General features: G+C 39.0%; 2 protein-coding genes across 12 annotated transcripts in view; one reads left to right on the top strand and one right to left on the bottom strand.

Annotated features, from left to right (window-relative positions):
* Positions 1-16,444, bottom strand: part of CBR4 (carbonyl reductase 4) — a 141,322-nt gene that overhangs the window by 26,593 nt on the left and 98,285 nt on the right. For 2 of the 7 annotated variants that reach the window (XR_010340602.1, XM_064371025.1), the window contains one exon: positions 11,476-13,208. The exons of 3 other annotated variants lie outside the window; for them this stretch is intronic. Coding sequence is in view for 2 of the 4 variants with exons in the window: in XM_064371025.1 (XP_064227095.1) it covers positions 13,198-13,208 (11 nt within the window). In the remaining 2 variants the exon portion in view is untranslated. Of the gene's footprint in view, positions 1-3,810; positions 6,182-11,475; positions 13,209-16,444 lie in introns of those variants that run through there. 2 more of the 7 variants (XR_010340603.1, XM_012457220.3) reach the window with 2 other exon arrangements.
* The window catches only part of PALLD (palladin, cytoskeletal associated protein), a 463,427-nt gene that overhangs the window by 424,920 nt on the left and 22,063 nt on the right, over positions 1-16,444 (top strand). For all 5 annotated transcript variants that reach the window (XM_064371018.1, XM_064371019.1, XM_064371017.1 and 2 more), the window contains 4 exons: positions 2,293-2,428; positions 5,999-6,097; positions 9,859-10,080; positions 15,096-15,245. In XM_064371018.1, coding sequence (XP_064227088.1) covers positions 2,293-2,428; positions 5,999-6,097; positions 9,859-10,080; positions 15,096-15,245 — 607 coding nt within the window. The remainder of the gene's footprint in view (positions 1-2,292; positions 2,429-5,998; positions 6,098-9,858; positions 10,081-15,095; positions 15,246-16,444) is intronic.

Genomic DNA, 16,444 nt, shown 5'->3' with positions numbered 1-16,444 from the left:
GACCCAATGAAAGAAGAGGGGCATTTCTTCCTTCTGTTTCCTTTCAGTGTGAGAGAATTTTAACTAGAGCACCTCACTACCCCCCACTACCTCAGTCACATTGGCCCAGGCTATCTCACGTGACTTTGGCCAAGCTAGTCACTCTCCAGGGGATTGAGACCATTTAAACTGATGTACATTAATTACCCCCTGAGTTTGGGGAGGCAGATCACTTTCTATAAGCACAGTGAAGGGTGAACACCCAGCAAAATCAGGAAAAGTTCAGCAAGGAAACAAAGGGGCGTGGCCAAGAGGAAAGGGCGGCTGTCGGGAAGACCCAGAGCATAGGCCTCAGGAGCGCATGGCAGGGTGACTGAGGAGGGACGGGAACAGGGTCCTTACAGGAGGCTCAGAGTTTCTGCTGCAGACTTAGTGACAGTTTTGTTCCCAGCACTGGTGGGTGAAATGGTGAACCCAGCGTTTAGGTGCATTCTTAGCCTTACTGCTGCTTTCTACTGGATCGGTAAAGTGACATGAGGCACACACTGCCATGGCACATTGGCAGTAAAGTTTTTTGGGTTTTGTGTTTTTTGGGGGGACAGCATTTCGCTTTGTCGCCCAGGCTGGAGTGCAGTGGTGTGAGCTCGGCTCACTGCAACCTCTGCCTTCCAGGTTCAAGCAATTCTTATAGCCCAGCCTTCCAAGTAGCTGTGATTACAGGTGCCCACTACCACACATGGCTAACTTTTGTATTTTTACTAGAGATGGGGTTTCACCATGTCAGCCAGGCTGGTCTCAAACTCCTGACCTCAGGATTTACCCACCTTTGTCTCCCGAAGTGCTGGGAATACAGGTATAAGGCACCATGCCTGGCCTGCAGCAAACTTTTTAAACTTAGAAATATCTTATGAAATATATAACATAAATAAGGAACTATATACAGTGTATATGTATAGCTTAATAAAATGAAATTCTTATCCATTTCTAGTACCTTTGAAGCCCCCATGTAACCCTCCCCAATTGCATCCACAACTCTTCCTGAGAGGTAACTGCTACCCTGAATTTCTGAGTTAATCATTCTCCTCTTCATGGTTTTATCATGTATGTATGCTCCCCTCGGTTTCTTTCTAAAACTTTTGCATATATCACCTAGAGAACTTGTTAAAACACAGATTGCTGGGCCCCAACTCAGAATGTGTGATTCAGTAGGTCTGGAGCGATGCCAAAAATCCGCATTCCTAACAACTTCAGGTCATGCCAATGCTGCTGGTCCAGGGACCACACTTGGAGAACCGCTGCTGTAGCAGGGGACTGTTTTACTTCTGCCTGTTTATAAACAGAATTATATATTCTTCTGTGACTTGCTTTTTTTCCACCCGAACTTTGTTTTTGAAGTTCAAGTTTGTTGATAATGGGTAGTGATAGGTCAATTCATTTCCCATGGCTTACTAGTCTATTTCTCATTAATTTTTGTCCACTGCCCTATGAGGGAAAAGGAAGAAAAATAGGAAGCAACTTGCTTAAGGCACCAACAGAAGTGATTCTGTACCCATCAGGCATGCAGCACCAGTGACCCCTGGCTTACACAACCCAGGTTGCGTTGCTGCCTTTGGAAGGGAAAGTTCTGAGATACCACCTGTCCCAAGAGCCCTGGGCTCTCCAGCGGTTCAGGAGACTTTGGGACACCAGGCACAGTAGGACCTGCTGACCTCCCAGAGCCCTCTTGTATAAAACAGACCTCAAATAACATTGGCCTACCCTTACCAAATCAGGATATAAGGGGATGGAAGAGAAGGTAACAGACTTAATATTCATTTCATATGGGCTAGGCACTATTATCGAAGAATGAATGACAAAAGACCAGAAGACTGAATAAAAGTACGATAAAAATATGTTTCTTTCAACCTCCCAACATTCTTATGTGGTATTTTTAAAAAACTTGCCCAAGTTCACAGACAATACGAGGTGGGGTCAGATTTTAAACTCAGGTCTACTTACAAATCACATCATTCTCTCACTTTACGTTGCTGCCTCCCTAAGACTAAAATAATATGCAGGCCTTCCCCATCCTTGGCATTTTCCTAGCCACTGAGGCAGACTCCCCTAACGTATGTGAACTTCCTCTGAAACCTGGATCCAATTAGTGTTACCTGAACCAGCTTTCATGGTTCTTTCCGTAATGGTTGGAATAGAGGCAGCATAAAAAAGAGGGAGTGACACGCTGACACCTTGCACTGTCTTTGTTGGACTTGAATGTTTGACTTGGATTTGTATGTCTGACTAACTATACTGCCTTGTGCTTTTGTCCTGCAGTGGGTTTCCGAAGAAGGCCGGTAGGACTGCTAGAATAGCCTCTGATGAGGAGATTCAAGGCACAAAGGATGCTGTTATTCAAGACCTGGAACGAAAACTTCGCTTCAAGGAAGACCTCCTGAACAACGGCCAGCCGGTACTGACAGATTTGGGACCTGGACTTGGAGAATTAGCTACCCACATGCCTTTCCTCCTTTCTCTAAGACTTAGGTGCTTCATAATGGTCCACAACATGATTATTTTTGAGACAGGGTCTCACTTTGTCATCCATGCTGGAGTGCAATGGTGTGGTCACAGCTCACTGCATCCTTGACTTCCCAGGTGCAAACAGTCCTCTGACCTCAACCTCGTGGGTAACTGGGATCACAGGCACATGTCACCATGCCTCACTAGTTTTATTTTTTTAGAGACAGAGTCTCCCTATGTTGCCTAGGCTGGTTTCAAACTCCAGAACTCAAGCAATCTGCCCTCCTTGGCCTCCGAAAGTGCTGGAATTATAGGCATGAGCCTCTGCACCTGACCACATTATTTTATTACCCTTCAATCTCAACATTTCTCTTAATGTCAGGATTTGAATCCAGAGACAAAACAGAAAATAAAAGGCCTTCCTTCTATTAATTCTTCACTGCTTTCTCCTAGGCATAAAACCTTTCTAAGAGTGAAGAGAGTGAGTGGGAAAGAAAGGAAAAAGGAAGGGCAGATATCTGGTTGGGAGTGGAACAAATGAGCAATGCCAATGGTATTAAAAAAAAAAAAAAGGAACACAGGGATTTCATTCTGGCTGATAGGACTGGGGAGGGAGGGAGAAGGTATACTCTGGAATGGTTATCTACCCAGAAACAGTGAATTGCAATTAAAGTATCAAAAAGATAATTTGTTTTCCATGGTATGTACTGCTTGTACACACACAAAAAAAATCTAGAGAAATCAATGGGGAAGTTCTGTCCTTTTCTCCCAGACTGCTACTAGATACTGATTCAGTATCTGAAAGAACAAGGGCCGTTCCAAAATCTTGTTCTGGTTGGTTAGAGCAAGACAACTAAACTGTAGGAAAAAATAATTGTTTTACGGCTCCAGAACTTTGAAGGACCTAAATAGGTTTGGTAAAATATACATATAAGATGTTTTCTCCACTGGACTTAGGTGTTTCCGCATCAGTTTTTTAATCTCTTCTGTTGATGCTTTTCTTTTTAAAATATTCTTTTCTTTTTAAAATACTCTTTCCAGAATGTTTTAAGGGGATGAGAAAAGCATCCCCATTAAAAGTCTAGAAAATAAGACTTAGCAGGTAAAGGAAAGGAGCCTTCTGTACCTTCTTTAAGGAATTATCACAGGAAAAATTTGCCTGGCTCTTAAGGACAAGAAAAGGATCTTTTGTATAAAATCTTCCTTTCAGACACCTTTTTCAGAGTAGAAAGCTCTCTATAATTATGTTTTCTGAGAATTTTAATTATCAAACATTGATAAATTAAACTGTGAGAACAGACCACACTTGATTAGAAAGGCAGAGAGCAGAGGAAGGGTGCTGAATGCTGACTTTAATAGGGTATCTTAATCTGATTAAGCAAAATTAAAATTTGAATGAAGTTTTGTGTTACTCATTTCACTGAATACAGAAGATTTTCACAAAAGGAAAATATTTTCTCCCTGAAATAAGTGATTACATGTGTAAATGTACATACTCTGGAAGTTTTCCCTGGCTCTGTCAACTAAAGCCTTTAAAAGATTAAAATAAATACATATGGGAACTTTTCAAGCCAGGTAAGGCATCCCTCCAGCTTTTTTTCTTTTTGGCTATTCATGTCAATATTCCTTATGGACTAAGATTGTCTTGGTTAAGGTAAGCCTTCCAGGCCGAGCGCGGTGGCTCACGCCTGTAATCCAAGCACTTTGGAGGCCAAGGTGGGTGGATCACCTGAGGTCGGGAGTTCAAGACCAGCCTGACCAACATGGTGAAACCCCATCTTAAAAAAAAAAAACCCACACATTGTATGTATATTTATATTCATCTGTTTAGTGGTGAATAACAATAAGTTCCATGGGTATCCACAATTGAGAGCTTAAAATGACAAGTAAGGTTTCCCTTTTTAGAAAATGGCATTCTAAACTTTGTCCTAATATTATATATTATTCTTTTATTTTTGGCATCTGTAGACAAGGGCTTTTATAGCCACATGGCATAGTGACTTAGAAACAAAACTGTGAAGTATATTTGGCTTCTAGTGGCTGCAGGTGCATTCTGGTGAAGGGATAGATAAGAAATTGATATTTTTGCTTATAAGAAACAGAGTGGAAAACACTCCAGCCTTGCCTTTGATGTGTTACAATTCTCCATGAAAAGATTAGGAAAGCTCTTTAAGAGATCAGGTATTTAAGACTCTTTGAAAACTGAATTCACTGATTTTCAGTAGGTGTGAGAAAATTAATTTAATAATAGCAGTGGACTCAGATGCTTCATGCAACATTCCTACCGCTGCCTCTTCTTGTCCTCTGCCCTTTCGTTATTAAATGAAATAACTGAACTGCAGGACTAGTTGTCATTTGGCACTTGACTTGTTTCACTTCCCGGTTTCAGCTGGGATTGAGACCAGCAATTACTGGAAACTGTAAATTTACCCAACATATTTTCCTGACTAGAGAGCTTCCAATCAAATTTGCATTTATATTGAGAAGTTGGGAAGTTTGTCTGAAATAATTTCTGTACATTTTTTAGATTCTACCTTACCAATTATTCTCTATTTCTAATCAAACACTTGCTTATAAAATGCCCCTGATGAGGCAAATGGTGTCTGAAAATTCCCTCCAGACCCTTAAGTCTAAGACACTTTAGAATGAGTATTGAAGAACAGGTATCACCCCAATAGTCAGACAAAAATGTTGGCATTTCTTATGTATAAGAATGGCATAGCTAAAATGGTCTGAGTCAGTTCCGAAGTGCTGGCTGCGAGATAGAAGAACACTATCACTTTCTATGCCTGATGGGCAAGCAGTCTGCGTTTGAGTCAAGTCGTGAAGTGAGGCTGTTAGCTTTGGCAAGTGTCTTGCATAATCCTCCTGCTGCTTCATCCGTGTGCATCATTCTCTGGGGATTAGGATAGTTGCCTCCAATCCGATATGTTACACAGCAGCCTGGAAAATGCTCTTAGAGGTGAGAACCCCAAAGCAGAGAGGACCACCATTGCCAGCTCATCCAAATCTTCCTTTAGCTGACACTTACTGAGCACATAATGTTAAATGACTGATAGAATTATTTCCATTAGGGATACCTGTTCTTTTCTTTTTAGTCAGTTCATTCTCCTTTTGAGTATCTTTGTTTTTTTCTTTGTTCTGAAGCTGATGGATGGCTATAAAAATAACATTTCTTTTAAATTGTGTTTTGCTGTTTAAATATCTTTTTTTTTTATGTTTTTCATTAAGGATATGACAAATATTTTCTCTGTGATTCCTGCCTTGTCGCTTATTGCTCACTCTAAATTCATGCTGTACCGATTGGTGGCTCTTTGGATTAGGCCGTTGCTGCTGGAAAGGGAGGTAAAAGGTAGAACAGCTAAAGCAAGAAAAAGAAACATGCAGGTGTCTGAAGCTGGAGAGAGAACAGTTATGGAAAATCGCTCAAGTGTGTTCATTGTTTTTTACTTTTTCATAAGGCAATATGTGTTTGTGATTTTTTTCTAATTTTGTATTTTTTGTGGCTTACTTTGTTTAGAGGTTAACATATGAAGAAAGAATAGCTCGTCGACTGCTAGGTGCTGACAGTGCAACTGTTTTCAATATTCAGGAGCCAGAAGAGGAAACAGCTAATCAGGTACCATGTTGCTCTGGACTTCTTAGAGTAACATTTATTCCCCTTTTTCCATCTTCCTCATGGACACTGTTCTTGGGATTCATTCTGTGGAGAGTAGCGTGCAAGTCACAGAAAAGCAATATTAATATCAGTCAACTTCACAGCTAATTTTTATTGAACGCATACTGTGTTAAGTGGCTGAGAGAATTCTTTCCATCAGTGATACCTGTTCTTTTTATCTTAATTATTCTCCTTTCCACTACATTTCCATTTTCCTGTCCTGTGTTTTATGCAAAATAATTTTGTGTGTAGAAACACGTTTTCACTGACACTGAAATAGCTAGTGAATATTTCCCAATATTAGAGTTGGCCCTTGAACAATGCAGGAGTTAGGGGTCCAACCCCATGCACAGTTACAAACCCACATACAACTTTTGACTCTTCAAAAACTTAACAACTGATAGCCTCTTGTTGACTGGAAGTCTTGCTGATAACAAAGAGTTGATTAACACATATTCTATATGTTATATGTATTATAGACTATATTCTTATAATAAAGTAAGCTAGGGAAAAGGAAATGTTACAAAGAACATCTTAAGAAATAGAAAATGCATTTACAATTCATTAAGTGGAAGTGGGTCATCATAAAGGGCTTCATCCTCCTCATCTTAAATTAGAGTAGTCTGAAGAGAAGGAGGAAGAGGAGGCATTCGTCTTATTTGTCTCAGGGGTTGCAGAAAAGGAAGACAATCCACATATAAGTGGACCCATGCAGCTTAAACTTGTGTTGTTCAAAGGTCAACTGTTTATTCTTAGTATCTAGTCAAAATAAAATACCTATGTATAGAAAAGATGATCTCTTTATCTTTTTTCATGTGTATATAGATGCTCTTCAACTTAGTATGGGGTTATGTCCTGATAAATTCATTTTAAGTTGAAAATATTGTAAGTTGAAAGTGCATTTAAGGCCGGGCACAGTGGCTCATGTCTGTAATCCCAGCACTTTGGGAAGCCAAGGCAGGTGGATTACCTGAGGTCAGGAGTTCGAGACCAGCCTGACCAACATGGTGAAACCCTGTCTCTACTAAAAATATGAAAATTAGCTGGGCATGGTGACGTGCGCCTGTAGTCCAGACTCAGGAGGCTGAGACATGAGAATCACTTGAACCCAGGAGGCAGAGGTTGCAGTGAGCCGACATCAGACCACTGTACTCCAGCCAGAGCAAGACTCCATCTCAAAAAAAAAAAAGTGCACTTAATACACCTAACCTACCAAACATCATAGGTTAGCCTAGCCTATCTTAAACGTGTTCACAACACTTACATTAGCATACAGTTGGGCAAAATCATCTAACACAAAGCCTATTAAAAATAAAGTGTTGAATATGTGATTTCTGGAATATTGTACTGAAAGTGAAAAACAGAATGGTTATGTGAGCACTCACAGTACAGTTACCACCAAATGCATATTGCTTTCACACCATTATAAAGTTAAAAATATTTTTAGGATAACTACAGTTGGGGACCATCTATAGCTATAAATCACTAATCAGTAGAAGGAACTAAAATGCTATTTTTGTTCCCCTGCTACCACCAAAAAAAGTCACTTCGTGGATTTGATATGAGCTGCTTTATAATATCTATTGCTTCTATTGAAGCAATAGATACAGTTTGAAGATACAGTCTCAAGAGAAAAGAAAGTATTAAAACAAGTGTAAAGGGTCAAGTAAACTCTCATGTCTGTTGAGAAATGGGTCATCTTTCAAAATCTGAAAGTTTTGCTGTGCTCAGTATTGCTAGCACAAAGCTTTCACTTAAGGAAAATTGGAAATCTTGCTGCATTCTTGCTATTTCTGTTATTAGTCTTCACATCTCTTTTTCTACCATTACAGGACATTGGGTCTCCTCATGCTTCTGTAGGGAGTCCTCTGGATGGTCAAAAGGTTAAGCTTTTCACCTTTCTTCTCCTTTCAGTCTTTCGCTGTGTCTATTTTCTTCTGTTCTTTCTGTTTTACATGTGTCTATCTTTTCTGCCGTATATTAATTATAAATGCTATGGCCAGTATCTATTTCATTTAATATCAGATGCACAAAATTACTGCAACATGAGTTTTCTTGTCATGTACTTACCAACTTGAATTTATTTATTTTTTTGAGATGGAGTTTGCTCTTGTTGCCCAGGCTGAAATGCAATGGCATGATCTCAGCTCACTGCAACCTCCACCTCTCGGGTTCAGGCAATCTCCTGGCTTAGCCTCCCAGGTAGCTGGGATTTACAGGTGCACGCTAACATGCCTGGCTAATTTTGTATTTTTAACAGAGGTGGGGTTTCACCATGTTGACCAGGCTGGTCTCAAACTTCTGACCTCAGGTGATCCACCCACCTTGGCCTCCCACAGTTCTGGGATTACAGGCATGAGCCACAACACAGTGTCTGGCCTCCAGCTTGAATTTAATTCTGAATTAAATTGCTGGATACTCTGGATTAAATTGCTGGATCCAATTGCTGGATACTCTGAACATTAAATCAAGAAAAGTTTTTCATTTGTTAGACCTTTCTATAGGAAAAAAATGCTAATTCTTCAAGTGATTAATATGATAGCAACTAGATGAAGCAAAACAACTTGTGGTATAATTCCTGAAGTTTTATTCATTATGTTGTATTTCTTCCCTCAAACTAACAAACTGTTTTTAAACACTGAATAATTTCTTTATGAGAAAACATAGTTAAAATTATCTTTCATTTAATATTAAATGGGGAATATTTTACATAGGCTGCCTTGTCTTCATTGCACTTTTTATTTTGTTTTGGAGACGGGGTCTCACTCTTTTGCCCAGGCTTGAGTGCAGCGGCACAGTCACAGTCCACTGCAGCCTCAGCTTCCCATGATCAAATGATCCTCCCACCTCAGCCTCCCAAGTAGCTGGGACAACAGGCATGTACCCTTGCCCAGCTATTTTTTTTTAATTATTTTTTGTAGAGATGGGGTCTTACTCTGTTGCCCAGGCTGGTCTCAAACTCCTGGCCTGAAGCAATCCTCTCACCCTGGCCTCTCAAAGTGTTGGGAATTACAGGCATGAGCCACTGTACTGGGTCTTTATTGCACTGTATAGGCAAGGAAATTGTAGGATCCACCTTAATCACCACAGGAATGCTGATAGGTTGTTTTTTTTCTTAAGCAAAATTTTGACTAGACTGTTAGTCCTATTTTTTCTTCTAAAGGTGGTGAGTTCCTAACAGCTGCAGAGCTAGGGAGGAGGCCCCTGCAAGGCAGGGATTGTTATAGGTGAAATAATTAAAAAAACAGGGTACAGTTTTTTCCATTATTCTTTTGCTAAAATTGTATGTAATATGGCAGCTGCTTGCCACATGTACTGTTAGCCTTCTGGAGAGATGCACCACCCTGCATCAGCTTTTACAGAAGGAAATCAGCGTTCCATTATATTTTATTGTTAGCAACAGTTTAGGAATGCATAGCTTTGCTTTTGCCTTTTTCTTTCCTTCCCTTTCCTTCCCCTTGCCTGAGAGAAAAGAAGGAAAAAAATATTCATCTTTTTCCCCCCTCTTTTTGGATGATAGAACATTGAAGACAATCTGAAATACCATATAAACTCACTTCCAGATGTTTTTTGTTTCATATGGAATTGAATTGGGCTCAGACTGTGTTTTTAAGCTCTATGGTAAAAATATCAGTCTTCTAGTGCCTTATTGGGGACAGGGGTAGAATCGACACTTTGTCAGAAGGGATTGAGTCTGCTAACTTAAACTCTCCTTGATACAGGAATACAAAGTCTCCAGCTGTGAACAGAGACTCATCAGTGAAATAGAGTACAGGCTAGAAAGGTCTCCTGTGGATGAATCAGGTGATGAAGTTCAGTATGGAGATGTGCCTGTGGAAAATGGAATGGCACCATTCTTTGAGATGAAGCTGAAACATTACAAGATCTTTGAGGGAATGCCGGTAACTTTCACATGTAGAGTGGCTGGAAATCCAAAGCCAAAGGTGAGCTGGAAACATGGCTTTTTAAGAGTCATTCTCTGAGGAAAAGTTTAGCATCCAAAACATAGCATGCCAGTAGGAGGAAGAGATAAAAACGATCTTCCTCAATACCCACGACATAAGGGGTTTTAAATATTCTGAAGTTCTGGGCCATCTTCAGGAGGCATTAGAAACCGAAAAAGGTGGTTGGGGGAGTGGAGTTCGAGTTTGAAAACTACAGTACAAAATAACCAACAAGGAGCCCTTCACACACCAATAGATTTATTCCTCATCGTTACTCCCAATTGCAAATAACTAGACTGAGTTCTGTGAGGTGAGCTGACTTTCCGAGGTCACAGAGCTGGTGAGTGGCTAGGTCTGCATATGAACCCAGTGCTCTGTACCATACAGAGAATAACACTCACCACTGGTTGTTCTAGTCTTTAATCTACAAAACCAAGGCTGCTTATATTAATAGAGAGGTGGGGTGAAGAATATTGTTTAGAATGGATAATAGAAACTTGTGATGGCATGCAGGACTAAGCTGACCTGGATGGGAGCCCTCTTCATACAAACATTTGGAAATGCTGGCTAAGGAGCTGCCCTAACTTTACAGGAAGGACCAGAATAACTGTTTACAAGCCCAGCAAAGCAATAAACAGGAGTACACTTTTCCCTAGAACTTGAGTGAAAATAATAAAAAAGGCAAAAAATTAGAACTCCTAAACTACACTATCACATGATAGGGAGCCAAAAGCTGAGAAATTAATGTGAAATTTAGTCCTGGATGATTAAAATTCTTAGAAGCAAGCAAAAAGTTGCCTTATATAAAGGTAATAATATGTGAAGAAATAACCATGAGGAGAGTTGTTAGGCCGTTTTTGCATTAATACAAAGGGATTCCTGAGACTGGGTAATTTAAAAAAAAAAACAGCAGGTTTTATTGGCTCAGTTCTGCATGGTATACAGGAAGTATAGTACCAGGATCTGCTCCTGGTGAGGCCTCAGGAAGCTTACAATCATGGCAAAGTGGGAGAAGGTGACTCACACAGCGAGAGTAGGAGCAAGAGATAGAAGTGGCGGAGGGAAGGTCCCAAACTTTTAAATAGCCAGATCTCCTGTGAACTAACTGAGCAAGAACTTACTTATCACCAAGAGTATGGTGCTAAACTATTGATGAGGGATCTAGACCCATGATCCAATCACCTCCCCCCAGGCCCCACCTCCAACACTGGGAATCCCATTTCAGCATGAAATTTGGAGGGGATGGACATCCAAACCATATTAAGAATCAATAGCGCAAGAAACAGAAAAACAGAAGGTCAAGTATTGCACAATATTGAACAATCTTAAGTAGCCTCTAAAAAAAATGATTGAAACAATTTTTAAAAGAATGGAAACTATAATGAAAGAACAAGATAGTATCAAAAAATGCAAATTTATTATATAAGCATAGAGCAATATACTCAGTGAAATAAAAAGCTTCGTTGTGGCGTAAAATGAAAGAACACAAAGTGACAAAAAAAAAGACACTTGACACTTTTAGGTGTTAATTTCCTATAGTTCCATACATTGTTTTGTTTTCCCATTATGGCAAGTTTTACCATCATATTCTTTCTTAAGACTGAATTGCAACCCCAAAGTCAAAGATCAAAGAAAATAGCCTTAAATTTTCAAACCCTATCTACTTTCTAATAAAATGGAATTTTTAAAGTAAACTCCATTGTTATAGAAAAGTTTTTACCATATTCTTGGCATAATTTGCATAATAGCTGTGTATTCACACCATGTTATCAAATGCACGTATTAAAAATAAATCTGTAGGCCGGGCGCGGTGGCTCAAGCCTGTAATCCCAGCACTTTGGGAGGCCGAGGCGGGTGGATCACGAGGTCGAGAGATCGAGACCATCCTGGTCAACATTGTGAAACCCCGTCTCTATTAATACAAAAAAATTAGCTGGGCACGGTGGCGCGTGCCTGTAATCCCAGCTACTCAGGAGGCTGAGGCAGGAGAATTGCCTGAACCCAGGAGGCGGAGGTTGCGGTGAGCCGAGATCGCGCCATTGCACTCCAGCCTGGGTAACAAGAGCGAGACTCCGTCTCAAAAAAATAAATAAATAAATAAATAAATCTGTAGCTTATGAATGAAATTCAACAACGAATCATATCTTGAACTTTCAAAATATTCACAAAAAGATTCCATATTATTTTCAAACCTTACACAAGGCTTAAGATCACTGATTAAGTTCTAAGATGATTGATTCTTATAGAATACTACTTTAACTTGAAAGATGGGCTTTCATTTTTAACATAACTGTACTTTTTTCCTAATACAAATTTAAATGTTTCACAGCTATTAGAGACTTAATCGTTTAAACTTTTTATTGTTAAATGTTCTTCATTCATCCTTCTTTTCTCTCACTCAGTCTTCATCCTCCCCATCCTTTTTCTTCCCTCTCTGATCTATTAAAGGTCTACTTTGGCAAATGCCATATAAATTACATTAGGATTGTTAAAGTATGGAATATTCATGTTTAAAGAAATACATGTTTTTTAGGCTTATGCCTTAACATTTTATTCCTCCTTTGGCATGCTTGTTCTAGTTGAGCCATAGAAAGATTGAAAATAATTTCTAATTTACCCTCTTCTCATTCTTGTGCCCTCCCAAATTTCTCCCTCCATTAGCAGGCTTGGTAAAATTTTAGAAATATTTCTTAGATCTTATTTGAAAGTTGTATGCCAAGTATAATGGAAGTCAAAAATACAATTAAAAGAAAGAAATAATTCAAGAATTGGCATTGTGGCAAGAATGCAAAAGGAAGAAATTGTATACTTATTACACCTTCTCTGTTCTATCAGAAGTAGTCAACCATGGCCAGGCATGGTGGCTCATGCCTGTAATCCCAGCACTTTGGGAGGCTGAGGCAGGCAGATCACTTGAGGTCAGGAGTTTGAGAACAGCCTGGGCAATATGGTAAAACCCCATCTCTACTAAAAATACAAACATTAGCTTAGCATGGTGGTGCACACCTGTAATCCCAGCTACTCAGGAGGCTGAAGCAGGAGAATCACTTGAATCCAGGAGACAGAAGTTGCAATGAGCCAAGATCATACCATTGCACTCCAGCCTGGGTGACAGAGCTAGACTCCATCTAAAAAAAAAAAAAAAAAAAAAAAAAAAAAAAAAGAGTCAACCACTAAAAGTATGATAATTATGAAGTATGATACTTTACATAATTTAATTTTTAGAGCTGAAAGTTACTAGTCCTGTTGATGATTACTTTTTAGATTCTAGATTTTAATAATACAGTTTCTGTAAATTTGGAGCTATCTGAAAAATACGAGTTTGAAAAGTTAGAGCAGTCATCATCCTGATAATTCATGCATTTATTTAGTGCTATACATTTCTAGTTTTTTCCTTTCTTAGGATGGAGGTTTCAAAAAGATTTTTCAGATTCAAATACTTTGACAGACAGTTGAATTTGAATGCCAGTTTATGTTACCGATTTACATACTGATTTACCTTAAGGAAGAAGTTTGTTTTAACAACAAAAGGGTCTAAAGTATATTTCTTTTGTTAGGAATCAGTTAGGAATAGTTTTGGCTGCAAGGAACAAAAAGCGACAACAAAGCACTTGCTGTGGCTTCAAAAAGGAAAGGTTTATTTGCTTATGTAATAAATATGGAGGTGGGTTGATGTAGCTGTTAATTCAGCACCTCAGCCATGTTAGGGCTGTTGGCACTGATTCATTATGATGGGCCTGTCTTTCAACTGTGTTTTCATAACTTAAACCAAAAATAATAATGAGCTTGGCTGGGCATGGTGGCTCACACCTGTAACCTTAGCTACTCTGGAGGCTGAGGCACAAGAATCGTTTGAACCTGTGAGGCAGAGTTTTCAGTGAGCCAAGATTACATCACTGCACTCCAGCCTGGGCAACAGAGAGGGACTCTGTCTCAAAAAAAAAAAAAAAAAAAAAAAAAATAGAACTCAGACATCCATGGACAACTGGTTTTGTTTAAAAGTGAAGGAAGGAAGGAGGATCTCTGGACCACTTTAAAATATTTTATTTAATCAAAATTTACTTTTATTTTTCACATTTTTTTTCTTTTGAGACAGTCTCACTCAGTCACCTAGGCTGGAGTGCAGTGGTATGATCACAGCTCACTGCAGCCTCAGTCTCGTGGGCTCAAGCAATCCTCCTGACTCAGACTCCCAAATAGCTAGGACTATGGGCATGCACCACCACACCTAGATAGTTTTCTTTTTTATTTTTTATCGAGACAGGGTCTTACTGTGTTGCCCAGGCTGGTCTTGAATTCCTGGGCCTGAGCAATCCTTCTGCCTCAGCCTCTCCAAGTGCTGGGATTATAGGCAAGAGCCACTGTACCTGGCCTACATTTAATTTTTTATCAACTCAGTTATATATCTTAAAATTATTATACTTTTCAATACTACTGTGTTTTCTTTAACATAATGGGGAGAGCGGACAAACATTTAACCTTTGATCATATGCTTCCTGGCCTAGAAATGAGGCAGTGGTGTTCCATCCACCACCAATCCTTAGTCGTCACCTCCCTCCCTACCAACCTCTTCTATTTGTCAAACATAATTTAGTGAAGTGATCAGAATTTGAGGTCTGCTTTTGTTCTCCAAAACAACCTTTTTACCTTTATCTTATACACAATACATTTTAATTCCTGGTACATTTGAAAAAAGAAGCAAAAAGAAAAATGCCTATAATGCCACTTCATGGAAATAATCATTGCCAAAATTCAACATATATCCGTGCATGTAAATAATATATGAATGTAAGTGCCATTTTTTTAAAAAACAAAAGGAGGGTATATAATTTCAAAACTCAACTAGAATTTAAATTGGTTTTTTCCATTGAAAAATCAATTTCTGATTCAGGTATTTTGTTTAAAAACATGAAAACTCAGGTCAGCTCTACAAACCACACTGTTACTATTTGCAGTCCTCCAGATGGAGTAGGAGTCACAAACTCTTAATCTTTCATCTTTGTTTCCTTTCACAGATCTATTGGTTTAAAGATGGGAAGCAGATCTCTCCAAAGAGTGATCACTACACCATTCAAAGAGATCTCGATGGGACCTGCTCCCTCCATACCACAGCCTCCACTTTAGATGATGATGGGAATTACACAGTTATGGCTGCAAACCCTCAGGTAAAGAAGGGTATAGGTCTCAGTTCTATGTCTGGTGCTCACAGGGATTTGACTGGACAGAGGAACTATTTTAGTAAAAGGTGAAGTTAAGAAGTTTCTTTGATGTATGAAACTATTTTTCCAAATTCTACTTCCCTCTTGGTTTCAGAGGATAGAAAAATTCTTTGTTTCATGAATATTGATTCCATCAGGTGTTCTACTACAGGAATGATTCTAGTGCAGATTTCATTCCTTCCACAAATATTACTAAGGGCCTAATATGTACAAACTTTCCATGTGGTTGATGGGGGTGCAGTGGTAGACTGGACAGAGTCCTATGGTAAAAAATAAGCAATTAACAAATATACAAATAATATAACTTCAGGTAGGATTATATGAAGAACATAAAGGAGAAAAGGACAGAGAGTGAATGGTATGCATAGGCTGTGTAAGAAAAACTCAACAAAGTAAAACACTTGAAAAGAAACCCATCAGTGGAATTTAATGTGCAAGTGTAGACAATGATAATTTTGATAGCATTCAGGTTTATCTGTTTCCATCAAAATCTTTTCTCTTGTATTTGCCTTTGACCCAGGATAAAAAAAAATCAGTTGCCTTCCTAGAACTTAGTAGGAGGCTGCTGGGTATCATGTTGCCAATTCAAGCCTGCAAATTCTTTTTTATTATGTTAGACATTTTAGTCACTATGCTGGATATAGGGGGTACAAAAATGAGTAAAAAGTTATTTTGTACCTTAAGAGCTCAATGTATGACAGGGTAGTTTTACTAAGTCTGCAAAAGTCATATAAATAATACACTTTTAAAAAGAAAAAAAGGCATGGTAAAATGAACAGTTTTCTCTAGAAGTCATCTTTTTAGAATCTCTGAGCTGTTTATATCATTTCATATTATTGCTTTTGAAGAAAATATTTACCATTAGAAAGTATATAAATAATTTTAATAACACTACAAACTTCTAATTAAATTTTGTGGCGAGGGTGCAGTGGCTCATGCCTGTAATCCCAGCACTCTGAGAGGCCTAGGCAGGTGGATCACTTGAGCCCAGGAGTTTGAGACCAGTCTGGCCAACATGGCGAAACCCTGTCTCTACTAAAAATACAAAAATTAGCCAGGTGTGGTGGTATGCACCTGTAATCCCAGCTACTCCGGAGGTTGAGGCACGAAAATCACTTGAACCCGGGATGCGGAGGTTTCAGTGA

This window comes from Aotus nancymaae, unplaced genomic scaffold, assembly GCF_030222135.1.
Source record: "Aotus nancymaae isolate 86718 unplaced genomic scaffold, 86718_ANA_hifiasm-v0.15.2.pri h1tg000115l, whole genome shotgun sequence".
Taxonomy (NCBI): Eukaryota; Metazoa; Chordata; class Mammalia; order Primates; family Aotidae; genus Aotus; species Aotus nancymaae.
This window is presented reverse-complemented; position numbering and strand designations above follow the sequence as displayed.